Source organism: Monodon monoceros, unplaced genomic scaffold (assembly GCF_005190385.1).
Source record: "Monodon monoceros isolate NGI ecotype Baffin Bay Population unplaced genomic scaffold, NGI_Narwhal_1 Super_Scaffold_16, whole genome shotgun sequence".
In the NCBI taxonomy this organism is placed as follows: domain Eukaryota; kingdom Metazoa; phylum Chordata; class Mammalia; order Artiodactyla; family Monodontidae; genus Monodon; species Monodon monoceros.
This window is the reverse complement of record NW_021703772.1, coordinates 112,292,517-112,305,442: the sequence shown is the minus strand read 5'-3', so window position 1 is coordinate 112,305,442 and position 12,926 is coordinate 112,292,517. Positions and strand designations below refer to the sequence as shown.

The window sequence follows — 12,926 nt, the reverse complement described above, 5'->3', positions numbered from 1 at the left end:
GTAGAGAAAGCAATAAAGCAGTTTCTGCTTTTGGAGGAAAGAAAAAAACAGCAGCTTTTTACGCTAGAAACACAAAGCAGGAGGTCTTTCAGACAAAGACTAAGAGCAAAATTAAAGTCAAAAGCAAAATTCTCCACTTCTCGTTTATTAAAACTCTCAGGACTCCACTGGCAGCAGACTCTAAGCTCATGACCTCTTTAAGGACTCACCCTCTCTAAGCTATTTTCACTGAAAATACACTGCTTCATTTAAAAAACATCTACCATACCCCACTCATTAGAGAACTGTGGCTACTGTGGTGAATTAAGACAGACAAACTCCCATCCTCCTAGAGCTGACATCCTACCTAGTGAAGGAGACAGACAATAAACGGGATCATCTTTCACATCTGAGACAGGAAAGGAGTCAATCGTCTCACGCAGAACAGCAAAAACTACCGCACAGAGGTTAAAAGTGTGGGTAAGAACCTGGGGTGTCTGGTTAGAATCTTGCTGCATCCCCCACTCTCCGTACAATCTCAGGTAAATTATTCAAACTCGCTCAGTTTTCTCATCTGTAATGGATTTATTACCTCACTGAGTCTGGGGGTTGTGAGTTAATATACAAAAACTGCCTGGCACAGGTAAGTACAAAATAAGCATTAGCCATTATGAGATTAACTGGTCACCCTCTTCCACTCACATCCCCACAGAGTGATTCTATCCCAGCAGCCAGGCTAATCTCCCACCCTCCCCCATCTTTTTATTTTGGAACATTTCAAATATAAACAGAAGTAGAAAGAAGAGTTTTATAAACCCTGTGTACTCAGGCCCCAGGTTCAACAGCATCATCATGAGAATCCTGTTTCACCTCGCCCCCCAATTATTCTGAAGCAAATCCCAGAAACCATACGATACTTATAGATACTTCAGTTTATCACTCTAAATCACAAGAACTCTACCACATTTTTAAAATGCAAGTCAGTTTATATCCCTCCCATGCCCCCAGTCTCCCTGGCCTCCATTTACAATTCTAAGTCCTCACCATTCCCAGCACAGGGCCACACAGACTCCAGCCGCTGCCCGCCTGTCTAGCCATCTCCTGGACCCCTGCCATGCGCACCCTGCCCACTACTGGCTCCGGCCCAGGGCCTTCCCTGCCTCAGCCCTCACTATATGAGGCGCCTGCTCCACCAATCAGAGTGCAGCCTCCATGAGACTAAGAGGGGTCACTTGTTCTTCACTGTGTTCCCAAGGCCTGAAACGATGCTCGGCACAGTAGGTCTTCAGTAAAGATTAGCTGCCACCAATCTGGTCACTCTCCCTCGTCAGAGCTCTCAGCCGAGTTTTCAATCATCTATTGGACAATCTGGTTAGATCGTTGCTCAGGCATCTCAAACTAGACCTGTGCCAATTTAACGTCTTCTATTACGAGTCTGTTCTCTCCTGTAGCCCCTGTCCATTTTATGTCACTCCCAGCTGACAAGTCTCTCCAGACACTCCTGTCTCTCACACACCTCCACCAAAGGGTCAACAACTTGTGCCTGTTCCACCTGCAAAATAAGCTCCTCAAATTTGTTCCCCAGTAACCACTTCACTGTCAATGTTTTAGTTCAGGCCTTTGTTATTTTCATTTGGATTACTGCAATAACCTAACCGGTCTCTGGGTACCCAGCCTTACTTCTAATTCATTCTCTATCCTTGCTTATAAAACTATTTTCTAAACCATAAATCTGACCATGTCACCTCACTTGTTGAAAAGCAAACTGGTTATTAACAGATCTTAAAAAATGAAGATAACAAAATGCACCCAAATAAAAAGCAACTTATTTCTTAACAATATGATTTAAAGAAAGAAGAAATGGGCTCGATAATATATGAGATGAGTCACTATGTTTCTCAAAAATGTTAACAAAAGGGAAACAAGCCTTCCAACAAAATGTTATATTAATAATATAATACTTGATTCTGCCTAGTCAGGGTTACAATCCTTGGTCCACTAAAAAAAACCTGATTGAGTAAACTAGACAAACTATTTCATTATTCGCTCAACATAATTTATCATTTAATTAAAGAAGGAATCATGTGATAATTCTGTAATCGTATTTGGAAAAAGAGTTTTTAGCAATTTTAACCTTGCTTTAAAAAAAATTCAGACACTGAATTAGAAGTGGCTTACCTTGCAAACACCCTGTCTTTATTTGCCTTTTCTTTGCCATATTGAACTGACTGGACTTCAGTTCTCCCACTGAAATAGATAAATATGTACAATAAGAAAACCTTAAAGAGAACTACAAGATAAAATGACAACACACAGCATGACTATACTACAATTACATGAGACAAGATATTTCTAGCAGAGAAAAGGAAGCAGAGGGTAAGAAGGAAAGAATGGACTATATTCCACTTCTACCTCGATGGATGAAGCTTAATTACAGTTCTTCCATTAATGAACAAGGATGTGTTCCAAAGACACTTTGTTTTCAGATACTCCTTTGTTTGGGAGTGAGTATGAAAGAAGTAATTCTGTCTGAGAGGAATTCCTCCTCTGCTATGCCCTGGAAAGGCACTCGCTCTAGACTCAGAAACAGGTTGCTCTGTCCCAGCTCATCTAAGCCCTGCCCTCCTACCACGTCTGCAGTTTGGCTAATGTCTTTACTACTCCTTCAACAAGGGCCTGACACATGGGGGGAGATCTCGAAGAACTGCTCTTTCCTTGGGCAAGCTTTTCCTCCTCACCTACTGATAACGATCACAGACACATCCTCAAATCCCTCCACGTCCAGATACAGGCAACTCCAGATATTTTTATATTAGAAGGAATGAAGGTCAGAATATGGTTAAGAGTTGGGCATTACAGGGGGTTATCTTGAAGCTGATTTTTCTCCCAAGCACACCGTTTATGCCTGGGAACTGAGCTTCCTCTGTGGTACTCCAATGTGTTGAGAGCAAATTTGTAAATACAAACTTGGTTCTCAGAGAATCTGTTACTTGACACATCACATTATTTGAGTGAATGAACACAAATGTTTAGAATATCAAATATAACCATTTACATAGATGGAAATTTAATACATATAAAAGCATACAAATATAGGTTTCCAAAGCTAATAAGCAAGCAATTTTAAGATCATCTTTTATGGACAAGTATAGATAAATGTGAATAGAATGGCACATCTGTTCAAGTTTTAATGGAAAAGTCAGAAACATTGTCACGATTTTAAAGTTTAGATAAGTTGATGTTTCTTAATATATTTCCTCTAAGAAGGATGAGCTATACTTGCAATTGTGAACAAGGTAACAGATTTAGGTTCACCACTGCTTTGTACTTCCACATTAGAACAAGGACTGTAATCCCCTGGACATTTTGGAACAGAGATAACAAGGGGGTGTGTGTGTGAGGAGGCTGGTAAAGGAAGTATTAAATCCCCTGATATTCAAAATTCCATCTCTCAGTCTTCGTGAGAGATGACAAGAGTGCTAGTATTCCCAACCATTGCCGATAATGAGGGGGAAAAGCATTTATCCAATGTGTATCCATTAGGGATAGGACTGTATCCAGATAAACATGTCATGCTGCCATTCCTACATCGCTCACAAGATTATTAATCATTTTGGTGATTAAAAAGTATTCTGGATACGTTTTTGAAGTTCTTAAGGACTATAAACAGAAAGCCTAGCTTTCACAACTACAGACATCTACGGCTTGCTTATACACACGAATTTAACTTCACGTTAGCCGAGCTGCCCAGGCCTCAGTCCTGTCCTGCTCTGTCTGCTACGCCCCGCATCTGGGAGGCTCCCCTGCAGGTTGGCTTTCTGTCAGTTCTGCCTTTTTTCTGGTGGGAGATCAGAAAGCGGAGCAAGTCAGAAGCAGGTGACCGTCAGATGCTGGCAGCCGCTGTAACAGCAGCAGGGACAGGGCACAGAAAGAAACAGAACCCCACAGATGATGCCACCCCCGATCAAAGCAGCACCGCCCTGGAGATCCAGAATCGACGGCAGCAGCTCACCAGTGCGGCAGCAGGTCTCAGCTTGTGGGCTCCAGCCCAGAGTGACACAAGCTTCTGACCCTCAGGCATTACCCCTTCTTCCTGCTGCTTCTCCAAACCCCCTCCTTTTTGTTTTCCCAGCCTTTCTAACACCTGTGTTAGAAACCAACTGCCTCAATTAAATTGCTTTTATTTGAAAAATCAAAAGAGCTTCCTGTTTCCCGGACTGATAGAGTAATTTTCCAGGAAAGAGGATTCAAATGGGACATTATTACTCAAAAGGCTGAATTAACAAGTTGAATTTCATAATAAAAATATAAAGATTAAATTCAAATATGAGGGGAAAATGAAGTGTTTATATGTCATATTATCCATATTATTCTACAGGGTTTAGTATAATTAGAACAAAATGTAAAACTGTAACATAATCTAAGAACACTAAATTCTGACAGCAAGATACTTATCTTGAACAGTGAGAATATACCAACTGGTGAAAGCATGCAGGCTTCTTGTAAGTAATTCAAGCAATATCGAAAAGCATAACAAAAAAAGTAAACAGATTTAGCCACAGCCATACCCCTAAGAAATAATCTCCATTATGAGCAGGGAAAAATCATTCTGAAACTCTATACATACATAGAAAAGGCTACAAATATGGATATAATTCTATTACAATGTGATTATGCTATATATGCCACAATGAAAATACTAAATGGATTTCTCTTGAATTAAAGAAAAAGGCTACCATTCATTTACAAAAGAAGAAGGAGGAGGAGAATAAAAAGGTCAGGGAAGGGCTTCCCTGGTGGCGCAGTGGTTGAGAGTCCGCCTGCCGATGCAGGGGACACAGGTTCGTGCCCCAGTCCAGGAAGATCCCACATGCCGCGGAGCGGCTGGGCCCGTGAGCCATGGCCGCTGAGCCTGCGCTCCGCAACGGGAGAGGCCACAACAGTGAGAGGCCCGCGTACCACAAAAAAAAAAAAAAAAAGGTCAGGGAAAACCTTAAAAGCTTAGTGTATTAATATTTAATTTTTGTTAATATGGATTCACATAGTTCACTAGTCCCTGCTTCCTCTTGCTTTCTTACATTATTACTTTTACTTTGCCCAAGTTTATAACATTTTAATACTATTCTGTAGTTATAATTCTCATAGTTGTCAAGGATTCGTTCCATATTTAAAGAATTTAATCTTTATTCTGACTTCTTTCACCAAGATGCTTCTTGAGTCATTTTGAATTCTCTCTTAGATGGCTTAACTTTACCATTAAATTTTTTTTTCAAAATAGGCTCAGAGATGTTATATTCCCTGAGGTTTTGTATATTTGATACTGTCTAGCTATTGACTCTACACTTGAACGGGAACCTGGTTCAGTATTTTTCGGTCACTTGTTTCCTTTAAGACTTGACAGACAAAGGGTGGCCCATAAGCTACATACAAACCTGAAGAAAGGTTTTATTTAGCATTCACAGTGTTTAAAAATATTTAATCCCAAATATTTAATCTAACAAGACTGATAAGGGAAAAAGAGAGAAGACACAAATTACCAATATCAAGAATGAGAGAAATGACCTTATTAGATTCTAGAGATATTGAAAATATAATAGGGTAATATTACAACCTTTTTGCCAAAATATTCAAGAACTTAGACAAAATAGATAAATTCCTTGAAAACCATGATCAAAGTCCACCCAGGAAGAAAGAGAAAACCTGAACTGCTTCATTGGTATTAAAGAATCTGAATGTGCTGTTCAAAAGCCTCCTATAAATAACGCTTCTGCCTTAGAAAGAACAGAACTGGAAAATTCTATCAAACATTTTAAAAGGAAATAATATTACTAGAGAAACTCTTCTAGAAAACTGAAAATGAGGAAATACTTCCCAACTCATTCAATGAGGCCAAAATGATCCTGACACCAAACCTGATAATGACATTACAAAAGAAAACTAAAGAGAAATATCCTTCACAAACATAAATGCAAAAATTCTAAACAAAATGTAAGCAAATTAAACAAAATAATATATAAAAAGGATAACAGATCATAACCAAGTGGGGTTTCTCTCAGGAATGTATGGCTGCTTTACCATTTGAAAGTCAATCAATATAATTCATCAAATAAAAAACTAAAAAGAAAACTCATATGATCATTGTGATAGCTGCAGGAAAAGCACTTGACGAAAACCAATAACCAATCCTAATAAAAACTTCCCACAAATGCAAAATAGAGGAACTGCCTCAACATGCATGATATAGGGCATGTGTGAAAGCTCACAACCAACATCACACTTAATAGTGAAATACTGAGTGGCTTCCCCTAAGATAAGGAACAAGAAAAGGATATCTGCTCTCACCGCTTCTACTAAACGCTATACTGGCGATTCTAGCTGGGGCAACAAGTAAGGAAAAAGGAATAAAAAGGATCACAATAGAAAGGAAAAATTAAAACCGTTTTTGGCCTCTAGGAAGAAAATCTTTCGGCAACTACAAAAAAAGCTCCTAAAATAAATGAGGTAAAAGCGAAGTTTAACAAAACAAGATCAACATAAAAAAATCAATTGCGGGCTTCCCTGGTGGCGCAGTGGTTGAGAGTCCGCCTGCCTATGCAGGGGACACGGGTTCGTACCCCAGTCCGGGAAGATCCCACATGCCGCGGAGCAGCTGGGCCCGTGAGCCATGGCCGCTGAGCCTGCACGTCCGGAGCCTGTGCTCCGCAACGGGAGAGGCCACAACAGTGAGAGGCCCGTATACCGCAAAAAAGAAAAAGAAAAAAAAAAATCAATTGCATTTCTAATTAACTGTGATGAACAATCTGAAATTAAAATATAATAAGACAATTTATAATAGCATCAAAAACATGAAATAATTAAGGATACATTTGGAAAAGATGTGAAAGAGGTACATGCTGAAAACTACTGCTGAGAGAAAATTTAAGTAAATAAAAAGATATACCATGTTTCACGAGTCATAAAACTCAATATTTTTTTTATTGGAGTATAATTGCTTTACAATGCTGTGTTAGTTTCTGCTGTACAATGAAGTGAATCAGCTATGTGTATACACATATCCCCTCCCTCTTGGACCTCCCTCCCACCCCACCCCACATCCTGCCCATGTAGCTCGTCACCGAGCACCAAGCTGAGCCCCCTGTGCTATACAGCAGGTTCCCACTAGCTAGCTATTTTACGCATGGCAGTGTATATATGTCTATCCTAATCTCCCAATTCATCCCACTCTCCCCTTCCCCCGGGTCCACACGTCGGTTTCTATTTCTACATCTCTATTCCTGTCCTGAAAACAAGTTCATCTGTTACCATTTTTCTATATTCCACACATATGCGTTAATATACAATATTTGTTTTTCTCTCTCTGGCTTACTTCACTCTGTATGACAGACTCTAGGTCCATCCACATCTCTACAAATGACCCAATTTCCCTCCTTTTTATGGCTAATATTCCATTGCATATATGTACCACATCTTCCTTATCCATTCATCTGTCATTGGACACTTAGGTTGCTTCCGTGTCCTGGCTATTGTAACTAGTGCTGCAATGAACACTGGGGTACATGTATCTTTTTGAATTATGGTTTTCTCAGGCTATATGCCCAGGAGTGGGATTGCTGAGTCATATGGTAGTTCTATTTTTAGTTTGTTGTTTTTTTTTTTAATAAGTACATCCATACATTTTTTGAAGATACGATTATTTATTTTTGGCTGCACTGGGTCTTCGTTGCTGCACATGGGTTTTCTCTAGTGGCAGCGAGCAGGGGCTACTCTTCATGCGGTGCACGGGTTTCTCATTGAGCTGGCCTCTCTTGTTGCAGAGCACGGGCTCTACGCACAAGGGCTTCAGTAGCTGTGGCTCGCGGGCTCTAGAGCACAGGTTCAGTAGTTGTGGTGTACGGGCTTAGCTGCTCTGTGGAACGTGGGATCTTCCTGGACCAGGGATTGAACCTGTGCCCCCTGCATTGGCAGGCGATTCTTAACCACTGCGCTACCAGGGGAGTCCCAATTTTTAGTTTTTTAAGGAACCTCCATACTGTTCTCCACAGTGGCTATATCAATTCACATTCCCACCAACAGTTCAAGAGGGTTCCCTTTTCTCCACACCTTCTCCAGCATTTCTTGTTTGTAGATTTTTTGATGATGGCCATTCTGCCCAGTGTGAGGTGATACCTCATTGTAGTTTTGATTTGCATTTCTCTAATAATTAGTGATGTTGAGCATCTTTTCATGTGCCTCCTGGCCATCTGTATGTCTTCTTTGGTAAAATACCTGTTTATGTCTTCCACCCATTTTTTGATTCAGTTGTTTTTTTTTGATATTGCACTCCATGAGCTATTTGTGTATTTTGGAGATTAATCCTTTGTCTGTTGCTTCGTTTGCAAATATTTTCTCCCATTCTGAGGGTTGTCTTTTTGTCTTGTTTATGGTTTCCTTTGCTGTGTAAAAGCTTTTAAGTTTAATTAGATCCCATTTGTTTATTTTTGTTTTTATTTTCATTACTCTAGGAGGTGACCCACCTCCTAGAAGATCTTGCTGTGGTTTATGTCAAAGAGCATTCTTCCTATGTTTTAGCTCCATTTTTCTTTCCCAAGATTGCTCTGGCTATTTGGGGTCTTTTGTGTTTCCATACAAAGCATAACATTTTTGGTTCTAATTCTGTGAAGAATGCCATTGGTAATTTGATAGGGATTGTACTGAATCTGTAGATTGCTTTGGGTAGTAGAGTCATTTTCACAATGTTGACTCTTCCAATCCAAGAACATGGTACATTTCTCCATCTGTTTATGTCATCCTTGATTTCTTTCATCAGTGTCTTATATAGTTTTCTGCATACAGGTCTTTTGTCTCCCTAGGTAGGTTTATTCCTAGGCATTTTACTCTTTTTGTTGCGAAGGTAAATAGGGTTGTTTCCTTAATTTCTGTTTCTGATCTTTCATTGTCAGTGTATAGGAATGCAAGAGATTTCTATGCATTAATTTTGTATCCTGCAACCCTACCAAATTCACTGCTTAGCTCTAGTAGAGAAAACTCAATATTTTTAAAATGCCAATTCTCCTGAAACTGATCTGTAGTTTCAGCACAATTCCAGTTAGAATCCCAGAAGTCTTTCTTGTAGAAACTGATCAGCTAATTCTAAAATTCAGATGAAACTGCAATGGGCCTAGAACATTCAAAACAACTTCTAAAAAGAACAAAGTTGGAAGGCTAATACTACTGGACTTAAGACTTACTATTAAAAAGTCCAGAAATAAGTCCACCCAAATGTGGACCACTGATTTCTAGCAAAGGTGTAAAGGCAATGCTGTGGAGAAAGAATAATCTTTTCAACAAAAAATGCTAGAACTGGATATCCATATGTAAAAAGACAAACGTCAATCCATACTTCACACCATATGCAAAAATTACTTTCAAATCGATCAGAGGCCTAAATGTAAGAGTTAAAACTGTAAAACTCTTAGAAGAAAACAGGAATAAATCTTTGTGACCTTGGGTTAGGCAAAGATTCCTTAAATATGACACCAAAAGAAAGATCCATGAAAGAAAAAACTGGTAAATTGAACTTATCAAAATTACGTGCTCTTCAGAAAACTAGTCAAATGAAAAGATACCAGGAGGCAGTGGTAAGAATCTGGTGGAATTAGAACTCTCATACACTGATGGTGGGCATGTAAAAAGATAACACGCGCTTTGGAAAAACGACCAGCAGATTCTTGCAAAGTTAAACATACATCTACCATAAGATCCGGCAATTCCACTCCTAGGTATTTAACCAAGGGAACTTAAGCAAATGTCCATACAAACCCTTCCACATCAATGTTCACAGCAGCTTTATTTGTAATAGCCCAAGTCCGGAAGCAAGCCAAACAGAGAAACAACCCACTTCATATCCATAATTTAGTGAATGGATAAACAAAATGTGTTATATCTACACAATGGAATACTACCCTACAATAAAAAGAAATGAACCATCAATCCAGGCAACAACAAAATATATGTTTCAATTTATATAAAACCCTAGAAAATGCAAACCAATTTATAGAAACAGAAAGCGGACCAGCGGATACATGGGGACAAAGAGAGGTGAGAGAAAAGGGGTTTCAGAGGGGTAAGAGGAAAATTCCGGGGTGGATATGCTTGCTATCTTAATTGTGGTGATGGGTTCATGGATGTATATACATCCCCAAACATGACATTTTAAACTTTAAATATGGTAAATTATTCTGTCAATTATACCTTAATAAAACTGTTTTGAAAATGTAAAATCTGCCAGTACTAGGTCCATATTCCCTCAAGGGCAATAACAGCCTGAACGGCAAGTGTTGCTGCCCTCAACCAGTGTTTTCTCTTTTAATTAGACAGTTCTTGAGCTTTTTTTTTTTAAAGAATTATTTAATTTACTGTTTAGCGCTTCAACTTCCATGATGAGAAATTTCCCTTCTTTTTTGTTTTGTTCTGGTTTTTTCTGGCTGCAACATGTGGCATGAAGGACCCTAGTTCCCTGACCAGGGATCGAACCCATGCCCCCTGCAGTGGAAGTGCAGAGCCTTAACCACTGGACCGCTGGGCAAGTCCCTTGAGCTAGTTTCTTTTTGTTAATATCTAGGTAGAAATTTCATCCTGTTTCAGGGATGATTTTCTCCCAAACAGGTTTCTTCAAATGTCTTTGGTATCTGTAGTCATCGTGACTAGATTTTGTTTTCTGCGGTATAGTTTGGGGAAATTACTTGATTTTTTTTTTTTCATCTGAGACTGGTTTAAATTATGGTTAAAGGCTGGTTACTACATTCTATTAATTTCTTTGTTGCCTAAGTGAAGTGGTGTGTGTATATTGACGTGTATGTCATATTTTCAAGGTCAGAGGGAAGAAACAGTTCTGCTAAAGTTAAGTATAGTTCTTGTATAACAACCCTGGTGGTCGTTTAGGTAAGGAATTAAGTTTATTGAAGGAATACCAGTATGGTCTGCACTGTTCTCTCACTGGAGATTTCTTCTGTACCTGCTAAGACTTAGTACCAATAGATAAGACTTTTTGATTTTTCCTTGACTCTCACTACCGATGTCATACTCATTCCCTAAACCTAATTACCTTTAAATTTACAAGTACCAACACCTTACTTTCCCAGTACTGTTTTTAGGATGGTGACAGGGGAGCCAATCATGACATCAAGCCACTTAAGAATCTGCTGTGCCTTTTTTATGGTTACAATTTCCTTAATTCTAGTTAAGTGCTGATACTGAATTTTGGGGCTACTTTTATTTGGAAGGAGGATGAGTTTTTAATGGTATATCCTGTACGACGCTTTATGCTGTTGTGTTTTATTTTCTAATTACAAATGGGGCATTTATAAATGCTTGAGGTTTACAATACAAATCTTTTCTGGGCCACATCTAAATATTTTCTTCACGAGAAAGTCATCTTACAAATATTTAACAAAGACAATGGAAATTATAGCAGGAGTAGATTGTAACTAATTAAATACAGTTGATTTACTTTAGGAAATAATGACCTGGAATACAGGTAATGGAACAGGTTTCTCAAGTCTGGCTTTATAATGAGAACCTACAGAACTTTCTGCTGATTAGACAAAGCGGCCAAACTCCGCGAAGACTTTGACTTAGTAGGCGCGCATGAGTAACAGATTCTATGGTTCAGTAAACTAGACTTTTCTTTAAAAGGAGGAAAAAATCCAACACCGAAGTATCAAAGCATAAGCAATACTTACCAATACCGGAATTTTGAACCTAATGTAAAATAATGTGCAAAAAAATTCTTTTGAGGTGGAAGTGGTCTGTCCAAACGGAAGAATGTGTGATGTTCTACACATGCTTTCCACAAGTTTTTACATGCTCTGTAATTCACCATGTTAAATCCCAATAATGTTTCTCTAGATTCATGCTGTAATAAATGACAAAATGCAGAGAATATCATGAGAATATCAGGATCTAATGTTCCATTTAATTTATTTTTTACAGGTAAATACTCTACCCTTACAAACACTAACCCTTCCTGTGTCTTTTTTGCTTATCCCATAAAAAAGCAGTAAAATTAATGGAAAGGTTTGCAAAATGTGGACCTCATTTGGTAATATTACAACTCATAGGAACTTTTATTTTAGAACACAGTTAGAAACAAATTTAAAACTTGATATATATCTATTTTCAAAACTTAGTAGCTATAATTATTTCAAAATACAATCCTGGCCCACAAATTAAACTTTAAGATACATCAACACACCTTTCAACAATATCTCTAAACTTATAAATCTGTCTAGATTGTAAATAAGTAAATAAAAACATTCAGCACTTCTGAACACTATTTTGAAATTCTTATTTTAAAATAAGTAGCAACAGGGACTTCCCTGGTAGCGCAGTGGTTAAGAATCAGCCTGCCAATGAAGGGGACACGGGTTTGAGCCCTGGTCCGGGAAGATCCCACATGCCGTGGAGCAACTAAACCCGTGCGCCACAACTACTGAACCTGCGCTCTAGAGCCTGCGAGCCACAACTACTGAGCCCACGTGCCACATCTACTGAAGCCCACGTGCCTAGAGCCCACGCTCTGCAACAAGAGGCCACCGCAATGAGAAGCCCGCGTACCGCAAGGAAGAGGAGCCCCCGCTTGCTGCAACTATAGAAAGCCCACGCGCAGCAACAAAGACCCAACACAGCCAAAAATTAATTAATTAATTAAAAAGTTAAAATAAGTAGCAACAGAAGCATTTCTTTAATTTTTCTTTAAAAATTTGGCACAAATTGCTATTTAAATAAATAGTTTCACTGAACTATCTATAGCAAGGCATACATGTCATAGGTGTACAGCTATGATTTTCACACAGTGACTGCAACCAGGTCCAGAAATGGACCATTAAGCAGCGCCTCCGAGCATCCTTGTCTTCCCGTCTCTACCACATAACCTCTACACGTGCCCACCTTCTGCCTTTTATGCCCAC

General features: G+C 39.0%; 1 protein-coding gene across 2 annotated transcripts in view; it reads right to left on the bottom strand.

Annotated features, from left to right (window-relative positions):
• The window catches only part of PTPN4 (protein tyrosine phosphatase non-receptor type 4), a 174,618-nt gene that overhangs the window by 47,977 nt on the left and 113,715 nt on the right, over positions 1 to 12,926 (bottom strand). For both annotated transcript variants that reach the window (XM_029225100.1, XM_029225101.1), the window contains 2 exons: positions 11,700 to 11,872; positions 2,158 to 2,226 (listed from right to left, as the gene is read on the bottom strand). In XM_029225100.1, the coding sequence (XP_029080933.1) occupies positions 2,158 to 2,226; positions 11,700 to 11,872 (242 nt within the window). The remainder of the gene's footprint in view (positions 1 to 2,157; positions 2,227 to 11,699; positions 11,873 to 12,926) is intronic.